At 35.1% G+C, this 15687-nt stretch overlaps 1 protein-coding gene across 2 annotated transcripts in view; it reads right to left on the bottom strand.

The window, feature by feature from the left end:
- Positions 1–1300: 1300 nt before the first annotated feature.
- BRINP3 (BMP/retinoic acid inducible neural specific 3) overlaps positions 1301–15687 on the bottom strand; it is a 419565-nt gene continuing 405178 nt past the window's right edge. For both annotated transcript variants that reach the window (XM_061185297.1, XM_061185298.1), the window contains one exon: positions 1301–2417. In XM_061185297.1, the coding sequence (XP_061041280.1) occupies positions 1301–2417 (1117 nt within the window). The remainder of the gene's footprint in view (positions 2418–15687) is intronic.

Below are 15687 nucleotides of genomic sequence, written 5' to 3'. Positions count from 1 at the left end.
GTTTTCATCATCAGTCTTACTCTTTTCATTCATGTCATAGGTTCCCTACTCTGTGCCCTGAGGAATGACTTCATGACCTCAACAGGAAAGCTGGGCTGGACAGTGCATTTGTTTACATTACAAGAAATGTTTATGAAATATTTAAACAAGAGCTGAGTAATAAATATCATAACCACACTTCACAGATACATCCATATATCTAAACAAAAATGCAATTCAAATTCACAGATAAAAAAGTATGAATTATATTATCTGATATTACACTATGGGTAATATGGGAATTTCAAACCAAAAATTTGGACTAAAACTGGTTTGTATTGAAAGAGTTTGCTATTCAAAATATACTTTAGTAATACTAGTTTCTCTGAGAGGAAAGAAAATGTCTATTTACACTTGAATTAGTTATTTGATCATTTATTTTACACCAACACATTACAATTTGTGAATTCTAGAAATGTTATCTTACTGACATTGGTACAGTGTTGGAATAACTAGGTTTTCAGCACTTGAAATGAAAATGATTGTGCAGAGTATGCTGATTGTTGGTTGTTAGAATGTAGAAAGAGAATGACAAAGCAAGTTGCTAAGGAAATTAAGGGTTTACTTTCTCCACGATGTGCTTATAATCACACTGACTTTTCTGTATGTTTGCCAAAATGTTCTGATATTTAGCTGCAAAATAAGTTTATCTGTTTATTTTAATAATGATGGTGTCTCTAGGAATGCTTTATAAGTATAGATAATAAAGCACTGCCATTATGCTGTTAACCATAAAAATACAACTGAATGCTAAGCATTCTACCTAGCTGAGTTTTCCCTACAGTCTGTTGAAAGGGACCTTCAAGTGTTTCAATTAAAAAATCTTGGGGAATTTTCCCCAGGTTCTAACAAGCTATATCAAAATAGAACTCATTTCATGGAAAAAAGGAATCCCACAGCACTTCTTTTTAATAACTGTTCAGCTACAAAATTTTATTGGTATCTTTTTATGTTCCCTCTAGAGGATGTAATGCACAAAAGCATTGCCACGGAACATATAAAATTACAAATGAAATTTATTGTAAAAAGTAGAATGTCTTCTAGACTGGTGTCAGTATTTATTTCATTCAGAAACCAAAACTGCAGTATAATATATTCATTGTCAGCAAGTTCATGTGTGTAAATTGCCATCCAACGTTATTGACTGATATAAGACAGATATTGAAAAGACAATTTAAATTTACTCTTCCAAACATAAACCGTTCCACAAAAGCACTGTAAAAACTCCTTCAAGCTTTTGGGTTGTGCTTGACATTTATGGTTAACTACATAATTTGGTCGTGTCATAATCCACTGTGTTTGGCAATTTGGCATGAAACGCCTGCAGAGCAGATTGGATCCTCACCACCTCACTAGTAGACAGCTTGAGTCTATGACGAAGCAAGCAAGAGAAGAGATCTAGACGACGCTGACCGGGTGGGGAGAGTTTATTTACACGGTCTCTTATCTCTAGAAGTTGCAAAAGTGCTGAGTCCTGGGATCCCTGAGTATAGGGGTAGTCCAGCTGCAGAATCAGGTCCCGAATTGCTTCCGGGTCAAAGTGCATGCTGTAGCCAAACACTTGAATGTTATTGATTTTCATATAACCCAGGTTCCGGGAAGGGTCGATAAACTCCAGAGGTTCGTAGTAAATGCTCTCGTTGCCGTTGGGGCCATTTGACTTGATGTGACTCCTCAGGTAGATGTGCACTGTCTCAAAAAATGTCTTCCACTTGTTCCCCAGAGTCAGCGACCAGTTGTAACACTGCAGGGGGAGGTCCAGCTTAGTCCGCTCCCAGTCGGGGAAGCTGTTTTCATCCACAGGCATAAACCAGCTCTCAGAGTGGCTGCCTCCGAAGGGATTGACGTAAACGGCCAACACCGGCTCCAGGGTGCTGTTTTTAGTTAAGCAAATCTGTAAAGAGAGACCCAGGATCATGTGGACCAGGCTCGACTTGTACTTGTTGCTCTTCAAGGTGAGGAGCATCCGCTTCCGCCAGGAGGGGTCGAACCAGCTGTTGAGGCGCATGTCGTTGCTGATGAAGATGGCATGGACCTCCAGTCGCCTGTCTGTTTTCTGCAACAGGTACTTCATCTCGAGATCTTGCAGGTCGGTCTCGAAGCCGATGTAATGATCGGTGGACTCGGCGACCTCGGGCTTGCAGAGCCCCTGGCTGAGCATGTAGCCCGTGTTGCAGGCGCCGCAGCGGGTGCGGTTGTCAGGGGCGCAGGTGAGGCAGGCGGACGCGTCGCCCACCGTGCAGGGCAGGAAGGCCGTGCAGACCACCTGGTCGTTGGGACACGTGCACGAGTGTGTCTCTTCTGAAAAGCTGCCCAGGAGCCCATTCTCATTGCAGTAGAGAAAAGACTGGATGCGAGTGAGCCAATAGGTTGAGGTTCTAAGAATAGAAAACAAAAGGAATCTATATAAATACAAAGGCATTTGTGTTTTGTGTGTCCTGCAATCAAGTTACCTTAGGTTTGAAAGCTTCACTATCACGTTCTTAGGTCCTTCCCAGTCAGTTATTTAACTGTGATATTAAAAAAAAAAATCCATAATTGAAAAGATATATACACATGTAATATTCATATATTTAAGTATTATGTATATTTAAATTATGTATACATTTTTTCGTTCATCATTGTACAAGATTAACGATAGATACACTTGATTTGAACTGGAAAACTACATGAAATACCTTCTGAAGACATTGCATGGCATCTCACTAGTGTAGTTGGAAGCTGACTGTGACTAATCGGGCTGGTTATAGTTTTGAAATGATATCCAACAACGGGAAATAAAAATGGTTTTATCATCAAATATCTAGAGTAGAATTAGAGTGTATGAATGACGATTGTTCATTCATTCACTCTTAGTTTCACAGAGCACTAATGCTGCAGGAAGCCTAAATAGAAAGTGAAATAAAAATGAGAGAAAAACAAGAAACTTTAAATTGTCAATCAATGGATTTAAATCCTAGGGTTTCATCAACATTGAAAGAACAAGTACCCACTGAGAGGGAAAATATTATTAAAACATGTTTGATTTTTATCCTTATGGTCTGCTCAAGAAAATTGTTGAAAATATCTCATTAAAACCAACTACAAGTTCTCTTAATAAGGGTTAAGTGTGTTAGTTGAATGTGTTTGATTTCGATCATTAACATTATTTATATCCAGAAATCAGGCTAATCATAATGCAAATTTAAGACCTTACTTTTCCTGTTTTCCCACATTATTCAAACTCTTTTAGTGTGTTTAAAATCTCAGTAAAATAATGAAGGAAAAGCGTGTGGCCGTGTAATCAGATAATTCTTTGTTTTTATCTTGCTGCTTTCTCATACTAGCTGCATGATCATGGAAAAGTTGAATGGCCTAAGTTAGTGATATCTGCCGTATTGAGTTCTTGTGAGAAATAGGCTCAGACTGGATGCATGTGTTTAGACAATTGTATAGAGCATGTGTCACAGTAGACACTAAAAATTGTATCTCTTTTTGGTATTCTTATGCCTTTCCAGTGTTCATTATTCAGTACATATGAGGTTTTCTACAAATTGTATATATTGTACGCAATCCTTTAGACGTATTACACTGCTGCCATTTTAAAGAATTTGTATATGCTGGTAAAATACAGGTATTAATCTGTGTAAATAATCAGTAAAAACAATTTATTATCACATTCAGAACAATATATGAGCTATATATTCATTTTTGTATATTCATTTTTGGTCTCTGCTCATTCCCCTTTGCAATATAACACTTTTTTTTTTTAAGTAAGCTCCTCCCTGTTTTTCCAAATAAATTAAATAACTCCTTAATTCCTTCTCATAACATTTACTTATTTTTATTCATAGTGCCTTTTTCCACTTAAAATGTTATATTGTGTACTTACTTGTTTATACTCCATTTATCCCATTAAATATAATATTCAGCTTGCCAGAATCATATATGCTTTGCTTATAGCTTTATATCCCATGCGTAGCAGAATGCCTCTCATACTTAATGAATATTAGATCAAAGGCATAGACGAATTAAAGGAACATTTTCTCAATAAGCATATTTTTAAGTGAAATTTAAAGCCCTAAACTGCATATTTAATACAGGTTTGAAGACCTAACTCCCAAGTTGTAGGAAGTGGAGTTTCACAACATACACTTTGACATTTGCACACAATTAACTCTATATAAAAATCTTAGTAAACATATATTTTAAAAAACCTTTCTTTTCCAGATTCCCTAAATGGAACTGTTTTCTGTAGACCCAGAATAAAAGGTAAAACCAAATCAAACCCAACCAAAACATGAAACATTTTCCTCTTAGTTATTTCTTACACTGAAAAACACTGACTGGGAAACTACACCTATAAAATTCATTTCTAACTTTCTCAAGATACTTTAAAAATAAGTTCTCAGGAAAACTCTCCCAGGAGGATGCCCAGGGGTTGTGAAATAGGGATGACTGGCACTTCGTGAGCCATACATCTCTATATGAGTATCTCTCCTCCTCTCCTCTGGTTCCTTGTTTTCTTGCTGCAGAATAAATGTGCAAAAAGTTTCCTTTTTCTGGTTGAGGAAAGAGCCTGATTCATTATTTCTGTATTCAGTCTCAGAATATAGAAATTATTGCTGACTTGTTCTTTCTGCAGTTACTGATATATTTATTTCATCAATATGCTCTCAATGAATTAATCTCTCTCCCTCTTGCCTTCTTCCTTTCTCTCCTTCTGTCTTTCTCCTTCTCCTTCCTCCCTCCCTCCTTTCTTTCCATTTTTCTTTCTTCCTTCCTTCCTTCTTTTCTTTCTTTCTTGCTTGCCTGCTTGCTTTTTCTTTCTTTCTCTTCTCTCTCCCTTTCCTCTTTCTCTCTTTCTGTAGTTCTATTTATATCTATCTACTATAAAGCATATAAAATATATATGCTATCTGGATTGAAAATTATATTTTCTTCCTTGGAACCAAAGCATAAATTCCCTGAGTCAACTCATCTCTCACTGTAAGCTCTCATCATGTTTCCAAATCGTAAGGACAAACAAAAAAATGAAATAATAGACCTAAGGCTGAAGGCAGAGCTCACAAAAATAGGGTACCATAGAAAGACTCATTTGGACACTTTAGAAAAGCGATGGCTTTTCTAGCTTTCAGTCTTTTCCAATCCTTTTCACGTGCCCGCAGATGCATTACTGAGGGAATGTGTCCCAGCTTCGGGGGTTTCAGCTTGCCATGTGTGAATGTTGATAACCTGGTGTGCTGTCAAAGCTCCTGTTCCCTGAGACAGAAGAGCTAACACGCGGGTCTTCTTCCTTGCTGCTTCTGGTCCTTCCCCCCAGTACCTACCTTTTGACTGTTTTAGTGCATTTCACAAGTAGGGAATAGATTTTTAAAGGAACAAGTTTCGATAATTAGTCTTTACTCCTTGTAAAATCTTGGTGAAGGCAGTGGTCAAAAATAGAAAACAGAGCAAATTTCAGGATTGTACATGGATTATTCACTTACCCAAAAGATCACTTTTTTTTTTCCCTGACAAAGTAAAATTTAACTTTTTCTTTTTAAATCTAAACATTTTTTTTTGAAGAGAAATGTCTTCAACATTAAAATTAGGTGGTAGCAAGTATTTTTTTTTAAACTCTTTCCTTTTATACCTAAGTATTAAAACAAAATAATGCTACATTTTCTATTCTCATATATAACTTTTATTCACATAAACTATTTAGGATCTACTAGGGCTAGGATAGAGGATGTAATGTTGAAAGATGAACTCCTGGCAGGCAGGTAGGTTTGTTTCTTTTTATCAAACATGTGGTCTTGTTCCTGACATCTACTTAATAACACTTCAATTAATATTTACTAAACAAAGGAAGTAGGAAAGGAAGGAAAAAGGAGGGAGAGAAGGAGTAAGGAGGGAAGGAGAGAGAAAGAAATTAAAGTGAAGGAACGATACAGATTATAGAAGAACAGAAGAAAGAAACTAGGGGAAGACAGTATTAAAGCCATTGACTTGAGAATGACAATGATACAGAACAATTCAAGGGGTGTAGGAACTCCTTTTCCATCAGGAAGTAAGTGTGCACTTGAAAATAATTTCTAAAAAAGCTTTAAGATGATAGTGTTACAGAAAGGAAAATACCTTCCAGAGTTAAGTTAAACTTTTGGAAAAAATATAATTAGCTAAAAAGCCTACAGCCTGTCTTTATTTGAAAAATCAGGTAGCAAACTAAGTTGAGAAGATTAGACACACATTAAGTTCAGTTGTCTCTGTTTAATCTGTAATATTCTCTATGTATTGAAAATCTGCTCTTCTCCACAGGACACATGTTATGTGAGTGTCAAAAGAGCACTAGACTGGGAGAATGAACACTGGATTTCTAGGTCAGACTTCACCTGGTGACCTGCGACAAGTCGCTTAGCCTCTTTAACTTTGAGTGAAAGTTTTAGAATTCAAAGAAACATTGGTTCAGATTTTGATTCTGCATGACGCTGGGGAATGTGTACAGCTTTCTGAACCTCAATGGCTAACCCTGAGTTCACCTGTTGATCTGTTGTCAGGATGAAGGGATGTAACAAATCTCATCCCAGATGGCACTTGCCATCTGGTTCTACAAGGATTAAGTCACTAGCCACTGCAGCTGCTGTCCTTCAACACCCTCTGAAAGGAGTTCAAGGTGGAGATGGGGAATGAGGCACTCTGTGCTCTGGGAAAAACTGGCAGAGCAGGCGTTCAGATAGTTAGATACTTTCAGGAGAAGATTTTATGAGCTCAATTCCTGTATCTCCTCATATCCAGAAAAGCACTAAAATCATTAATGGTGACATCTGCTCCTCGTGACTAGCAGACAGCGCCTGCCACAATGTGTGCTTGACTGTGTGTACACCCCCCCTTCACTAAAATCATATATAACACTGACCTTCCCCCCTACCTCTTCAGAGCAGTTTCTCAGAGCCATCTGAAATGCTGTCTCCCAGGCTATAGTCCTCATTTTGCCCCCAATAAAACTTAATTCACAGCTCTCAGGTTGTGCATTTTTTTCAGTTGACAATGTTAAATGGGACTGGCAAAACAGATTCCTGGACCCCACCCCAGACATACTATAAGAACCCCTAGGAGTAGGGCTCAGGAAGCTCTTTTTAAAATATGCAGTCCCACAGAAAAAACCAGTCTTGGCAAAGCAAAGAGCATTGCACTGAGAGCTATGTTTGTAAAGGACTTGAGGTAGGAAAGGTTTTGTTTTAAGGAACTAAATGAGAGCCAGTACAGCTGGAGTGAAGAGAATATCAGTGCAATATTAGACTGTGCAGTAAGTAGTGGCCAGATCAGGCAGAGTATTGTTTAGGTTTTAAATTTATTCTATGTGCAGTAAAGAGTGGTAAAGAGATTTAGCCAGAAGTCAATTGTATATGTACCAACCATCTTTCTCCTTGTATTATACCAATAGTATTTTAAATATCAGGTAAAGCTGATGTACTTTTAATAAAATGTTTCTTTCAGGGCTAAAATAAAATAAAATAAAAAAATAAAATAAGCAGTCCTGGAGAAATGTTTTGTACATAGAAGCTGTAAGTTTCCTATGTATGAAAATTAACAACCAAAACAACTATTAGGGGCTCTTTCAATACCAGTCAGCTATCAAGCTGTAAGAATATGTCCAGAAGAAGGTAGGGAAAAGTTAAAATTTCTGTAGAGAAGAGGGCAGCAGATGACTTTGAATTAACATGCATTTGGGGCCTTGTGGCCACCATGTATGCTAAATTTGCAAACCCCGCAATAGAAAATTTTGGCATACACATACACAGAAGAATAAACCAAACACTAAAGCCTACTTTAATAAATTCTACTGTGTTACAGTAATAATAATTAACTATTTAGTGAATTTCTCTCATATCATGGGCCAGCCACTTTGTATTCGTTATTTTTAATTCTTCACAGTAACTTGTAAAACTTAAACCCATTTTAAAAATTTGAAAAATACTGAGGCTCAGAGTTTCAATGACTTTCTCAGTTATATATCTATTAAGTATTACAAGGAAGACAGACTCAGAGAAGCAAGTCTATTTTTTTTATAATGTGTGTTGAATAGTGAGGAAAAATGCTTAACAAATGACTTGAGGAAAAATAATACTTATTTTCATGCTGGACAGCATCAAAGATAAAATAACTTTTAATTATTAAATAAAATTAGGCACTTGAGTGACAGCCCACTATATTGGCTTCAATCCACTTTTGGGAGCTAAACTATCAACTTTGAATATTGTTTCCTTTAACTCATATGGAAAATGGGAATAAAATATAGGTTGTTGTAAGAATTAAAGCACAATTGCTGGAAAAGCCCTTAAAGAGTGCCTGTGCACAGAATAAATGGTAAATAAATGGAAATGCTTATTCTTATGATCACTGTTATTACTATTGTTATCTTTTAAAGAAATAGCATCATATGTGCTTTCTTTATTACAAATGCTATTTTCTTCCAGGAAATGGAAATTTTCATTTTATCTTCAACAATTTGTGTATTACATGCATAATCTTACTCTTTATCTCTGCATTTCACTTTTATCAAATAGACCTAGTTATTGATAACACGACCAAGACTGTATCACATCCCAAGAAAAAGAATATCATTGTCAAAGGTCCCTTGGTTATGAGTCTCCCAAGGAAGCATATGTATGTATATGTATCACGTGTGTATATAGATACACATCTATAAACCTATAGATGCATATATACATACACATTTTATTTTTATGAACTTGAATTCAAGTATCTACTAAAACTTTTGGCTTGCAGGACGACAGTGAAAAAGTGAGTGAAGCAGTTGAAGATGTAGGTCGTATTTTAAAGATAATATTAGCCGAGGTAACATTCATTGAGGTTTTCTCATGTGCACAGTCTTTTTACAGGCATTATTTCATTGAATTCTCCCAATTCTCACTACTCCTTGAAGTAAGGACCCTTGTTATCCCAATCGATATTTAAGGACATGAGCTGTAAAAAGCTTAGATAATTAGAACTTATAGAAGGTCAAATAGCTGGTAAGTGGTAGAACTGAAAGTGCATCCTGGTCTTTATTACTCCCAACAATTTGGGAGGTATGACACCAAAAGCACAAAAGACAAGAGCAAAAAAGTAATAAGTGGAACTACATCAAACCAAAAAGCTTCGGTCCAACTAATCTGTAATTCATTTGGTTGAATGGTGTACACAGAAAAATCTGCTTACTTCTTAAAGAGCTACTGAAACATTTTGTCCACATCTGTGCTGCATTTAATGCTATAGTTCAAGAAAAATCAATAGATATGTCTTCCTTCTACTTATAAAATATGAAAAGAAAAAGTCAACATTCAGGGTATGAAATGTGAGGCACATGAAGAACACAATTATTTTACTGGACATAAAGGGAATATATCATCAAAAAAAAAAAGAAATAGAGTCCATGTCTAATTTTCCTCCAAAGATTACCAAAAATTGAAATATTTTGCCCACTAAATCACATTAGATGTTAAGTTAAAAAGACTTGAAAAGCATTTATTATGTGCAAGTTCAGTCTATTAAGTACTGTAATTGAGGAATATTGACACAAATGCAATTACTCTGCAAATATGAGTAAATCAGGTCTCTCCTTTGTGCTTTTATAACATCCTGATTTTCACCCACCATAATATTCATTATACCAAGTCATTATTACCCAATCATCTGTATCCCTCATTACATTATACATGCTGTGAGGGAAAAGATATATTTGTTTACTTCACCATTTTATTATCATAACATACCTAAATCAGTTTACAGTGTTTATGCTTAAGTTTTCCTATTACAACCTTTTGAACCTATTAGTCTTAAAATATGTGTATGATGAATCCAAATCTGAAAATCTAAACAATATAAATAGAATATTTTAAAATAAAATTTATGAAGAGACCATTTTATTTTATCTTTCACAGATCTGTTCATCTCTGACCCTAATATTTCAAGCTAAATATAAATTTGACATGAATGAATAAATTAATGAACAAAAAGGAGAAACTAAAGAAGCAAATTCAAGGCTAAATTGTTAATGTCCTTGGTTGTATTTATTATTTTTAGCATTTCATATGATTTTCTTGATATCCAGTGAGTGATAAACATTTTCAAAAATTGTCTTATTTTCATAATTTCTGTTTTTCTTTAAAGTATATTTCATGACCAATTTCTCATCAATTTAGAAAAATACAATAAAATGTTCTTGTTGGGCACTGAAAACTTGAAAACAAATTAAACTATCATTTAAATAATTTAATCAAATTTTAATACATTTCTAAAACTGATACTATTTATATCTAAAGCATATTTTTCAATTAAATAAAGAAAATATAATTTGTCCAAATTCAATGTCCCTCTAGTCATATAACCATGAACACAATTATAGTATGAACTGTCTATGTTATGCCTGCATTGTGTGATAAGCATCTCTCCAAATTGAATGTCTCTGAACTCATTTTCTTCTCTCCTAATACAACCATGATTGTTATCTACAATGATGACTCATCCCTTCCTGTCTCAACTAAAGTAAAACTTAGTTTCTGGAGGTCCTGTACCTGCTCTTTTTGTCATTTTATTACATTTGTGTACCTCCAAGCTAATCTTCCTAAAATTGATCTATTTCTTATTGCATGGCACCCAATATCTTTCATATAAAATATATATTTTGCCTAACTTTTAAAACCCTTTACAATCAGACAACACTTAGCTTTCAGTACTCTATAAAGTATGTTTTCCATTTAGGCTCTCCCTGTTCCCCTCCCTAAATATGCCAGCTCAATTTCAATCACAATGAATTTTCCTGTTACAGAGTTGAATGTCCTTTCTCCTCTGCTTAGCCAGTTCAAGATGCAAATTGAATCATTTTTACTGTAAATAGTTTTTCTTAATAATCTTACTTACAACAACTTAATTCTTTGAATGAGTATATTATTTATCTGTATTACCATATTTGTAATTAAGCCATGTACAGCCATACATTATTGTTTAATAGATTCTTATTTCATTATTTCAACTAAAGTATACCATTCATTAATTTTTACATGTTAGTGTTCATAGTTGTAATATAGGCTCCTCAGAAAGAAGAAAATGAATATTGTTTCATTGGAATCCCTAGAGACTAGCAAAATTTCTTCCCATGCAACCCCGCTAAACCAAATTGCTAAAGCAAAATTGAATTATGGATTTATGTTTATGGAAAAATGTCAGAGGAAATACTTTTAAAAACTCCTCAACACAAAATGCCAAATAATTCTGGCAAAAAATTTTTAAATGCATTTATGATGTGGAAAAAAATATGGAGTAAATTTCAGAGGCTGAAATTGAACTAAAAGAATAAATATGTAGGAAGATGTGGGTGTACCTGATCTAGAGGTTTTGGTGGCTGTGTTGGGTATAGGAAATAAAGTCCAGGACACCTGAAGGGCAAGAAGTTGAACTGGAGACCTGCTCTAAGAAGCTGGGAAGACTGAGACTATGCACTTAAAGAAAGAGTCAGCTTAAAAACAAAACAAACAAACAAATAAACAAACAAAAAGGCCTAGAAAAGGAAGAGAGCAAAATGAGTGTCTGCCCTGACCTCACTGTTAGAAGAGAAAATAGATAATCTACAAATTCAAAGTTTTTTACAGAAAGTACATAATCTAAAAATTCAAAAACATCAATGAAAATCATGACTTATTTTAAAGTGCTCCAAATTGTTTTATTGTGGCAAAATGAAATATATACTTTCTAAAGGAATGCACATCCTTTACATTTTATGAAGGACTTGAAGAATCAATATAGATGAAATTATTTTGACCATGAACTCACAGTAGGAAAAAAAAAAAAAGAAAGAGGAATCAGGGTCCCAAGATTAAAAATGTGCAAAAGGCATAATCTTAACACCACAGACTACAGAAATTGGAATTATTTGATATTAAAGTCAATTATCAGGAATATATTTAAATAATTTCAAGGTAAAGTAAAATATGAGAGAGGCACCAGGGGTTATCAAAACAAATCTGAAAAAACAAAGGAACTAACATGATGATGGTGATGATGATGATTTTAATTTAAACCTTATTAAAATGTAAAACAGCAGATTAGCTAAGCTGAGCACAAAATTGGTGAATTAAAGATAAATGAGATAATACTACTGAGAATACACACCACAGAGAGGGAAAGAGACTGAAAATATAAAATATATCTAGAGGATTATGTTACAAAAACTGACAAATACCTAATCAGAGTTCCAGAGGCAGCAAACAGAGAAAATAGGGGAGATTCTATATAAAATTATAGTAAGTGAGAATTCTTCAAAATCGATGAAATACATAAATCTTGAGATTCATGAAGCACAAAAAATTCCAAGATGGTTAAAAAAATAGAAATACATACCTATTCATGTCATACTTAACGTGTAGTTCTTGTTATATGTAACAAACTTTTGTTATAAATAACAAAAATTAGAGGTAACAAAACATAAAAGTATTAAAAAAATTTAAAAGACATTGAAGCATAAGTAAATCAATGCAGTTACATTCACAATATTCACAAATAGAAAGCCTCATTAGGAAAGATATCAATTCTCCACAAATGTATTTCTATATCTAATGCAACTCCAATAAAAATTCCTTCAGTTTTTCTTTTTTTAGTTGAAAATCAGTAATACTAGAGTAGCTTGTCTTCAATTAACCCTCCCAACAATAAGTTATAAAGTTTGAGCAAAATAGAAAGAACCACTAGTTAAAGGAGTTACAGAAAGTCCAAAACAGTCAAAAGCTAAATGAGTTTTTAACCTAAAGGAAGGGAGCAGCCCCAATGGAGAAATTGAGAGTTGCAGTCCTCTGGTTTTGCCCTAAGGGCACTCCCCAATCTGGGCAACATGCGGAGGATGAAACTCAGTCAGAAACGACATTCCTAAAGGCTTGATGTGTGCAGAATGGAAATGGGGAGTTGCCAGAGAAGATGTAAATTGAGGGAAATAATTCTGAAAGAAGCAAACAAAGAAGAGAGAAAACCCTGAACAAATTCCCCTCAAATCCATGACTGACTCCTAAACTCTACAATTGAGAGACGAACTTTGAGGAGCCAATCAGAAAGCAAAAGCTGAAAGATCTGCAGTGCTTAATAAAGGCTGTATTTCTTGCCTATCACAGATGAGACAGTGTTCGCAGTTTGGATATCTCCAAAGTAGAGTGGTTTGGCAAACACATTCAAATACCAGAAAAGCCATGTCTTTGTAGTAAAGACTGTCACACGACTAAAGATTCGCCCTAAACTAAGTGTTGAACTAGGACAGACTCACTGTAATAAAATGTTAAACCAAATATCTGCAAAGACAATGTAGTCAACAAATAATAAAACTGCCTGCCAAGTTAAAAATCAACATTATTCCAATAAAATAACATACTTCAGAGTCAATATATACTATCATCTATAATACCCAATAAAAGTATGTAGTTATGAGAATTGTGAACAAGCAAGCAAATGTCATTCATAGCAAAGAGACAAAGCTATTGATGGAAACAGATCCCGAGACAGCCTACATCATTGGTATTTACAGACAAATGTTGACCTGAAACAAAGAAACTGCCAGATATTTCTCCAGCAAAGATGGGTTTATTCAAATTGCAATTTTACCTATTAAAATAAAACCTAATCCTCTAATTATTCAGGACAAAAAACAGAATAAGGCATTCTGTGCTTTGGAAAAACAGGTCCCTTAGATAATTAGAGTGCTCTCAGAAAAGTAAAAATGAACCCAGATTCTTGCATCTTTCCATTCACAGAAAAGCACTGAAATTATTAATGGAGATATCTAATCTTCATGACAAGCAGTAACCTTTTATTGAGATGTGGTTTGACGGCATGTTTTCCCTAGCCAACATCACATATATCCGGCCACTTCTTCTTATCTCCTTGGAGCAGTTCCTCAGGGCTATCTGAGAGTCCTCAGTAAGACCCTAAATAAAACTCAACTCACAGCTCTTACATTGTGTGTGTGGGTTTTTTTTTTTTCTTCAGTCAACAGTTTTGACAACCACGAAGGACTCAGAACAGACTGCTCTCCTTCACCTGAACTCTACAAAGATCTGGATCCTTGGTACCAACAAGGGCCCCTTACGCCCATCCACCTCCTTGGTGAATCCAGATGAATTGGGTGAGTCTCTCCTGGTCTCGGATCTCCCATCTTGGCTGACAATCCTGGGCTTTATTCAGTGGTTGCTAAACTCCTTGATATGAGGACTAGGTTTCCCTTGGACTTAAGTTCAAGAAGAGGTATCTGGATTTCCCAGTTGAAAGACACTGACAAGATTTTGCTCAGTTGAAAGACACTGAGGAGGTTTGGACTGGGTTATTAGGTAGGAGGCTGATCTGACGCCTTTGTTAGAATTGGCTATTTTAAACAGGGTTAGTTGGAATAAATTGAAGATACCATATGAGAGCTTTCAGCTCCAAAGATAAGGGCCACAGCTCTTCCCAATCGGTACAGCTTTCTCAAGCAACTGAGAAATTTATGGGAGTGGTGGAGGCAAGTCCTCATACCATGCAGCACTCTCATAGGGAAAGCCACTCATTAATTTTAAAAAAACTCGCTTGTCTAGGGATGCACACATAAGGATTTGCCATCCATTGCTCCGAGCACCCATGATGGTTTTAGACTGCCAGAGGGAGAAACCAGAAACTGAGACATAAAATTGCTGAAATAACTCAATTCGAGGGTAATATGTACAGGAGTTAAGCTCACAAACAGCACAACTGCCTACCATGCAGTTTTCAATACTAATTTTATCCTGACAAACCAACTTTAAAATGAGGAATAAAGACTCCTGAACAAGACAGAGGGAAGTCAGATAGCCCATCACCAACTAACACAATATGTATGGAGCTTATTCTTGCAAGTGCTCATTTTATTGGGAACTAAGAATATCTTGCCTTGAAATGGCCAAGATGGAGCTCTTTTAGCATTCCAAAACTGGCTTTTGCGTATGCAGTTAAAGAAAGCCAGCTTGATAAAACATCTTTTCAAAATTCTGATGCTAAGGGAACAAAAGTCCTTCTAGGAGGCTTGCATTTCCCTCACTGTGCCTTTGAGATGTAAATGTTGTACAGGTCATTGAACTCTGACCTAGACCATCTCCAATTCCTGAGATTAAGTTAAAATAAAAAAGGGAAAAGAGGCCTTTTAAACTTCAACAAGTAAATTTAACTTATTCTAATTGTTACTCATAAACTAGTGAGTTTTATATTGTAATACCTGATTCATAACTAAGTTTTAAAAATGGAAACTATGAGATCTCTGTGTCTATCTGGATGTATGTATCTCTGTGTATGTATCAATACATTATAAATATGTTTCTACCTTTGGGTGGTATTGCCAAAATTAATTGTAAATGAGTTCTATTTAATAACTTAAGAGAAAATAAGTGCTTATATAAATTCTCAGAAACATAACAGAAAGAGGGGGGATGGGGGGATGGCTTGGTCCAATGTCTCATGAAGTTTTCATGGGTAATCTAAATATAATTGTTAGGAACAAGTGAATTAAATAGACATAAATGGAGTAAGAGCTTTTAGGTGAACTCTTTAAGAATAATTATGTTTTATGGTAGGTCTACTTAAAAATAGTTTCTCCAGACTTTTGGTAACTTGAAACTTTAGAGTTTTACTAAATTAAGTTAA

This window comes from Eubalaena glacialis, chromosome 3 (genome assembly GCF_028564815.1).
Source record: "Eubalaena glacialis isolate mEubGla1 chromosome 3, mEubGla1.1.hap2.+ XY, whole genome shotgun sequence".
In the NCBI taxonomy this organism is placed as follows: Eukaryota; Metazoa; Chordata; class Mammalia; order Artiodactyla; family Balaenidae; genus Eubalaena; species Eubalaena glacialis.
This window is presented reverse-complemented; position numbering and strand designations above follow the sequence as displayed.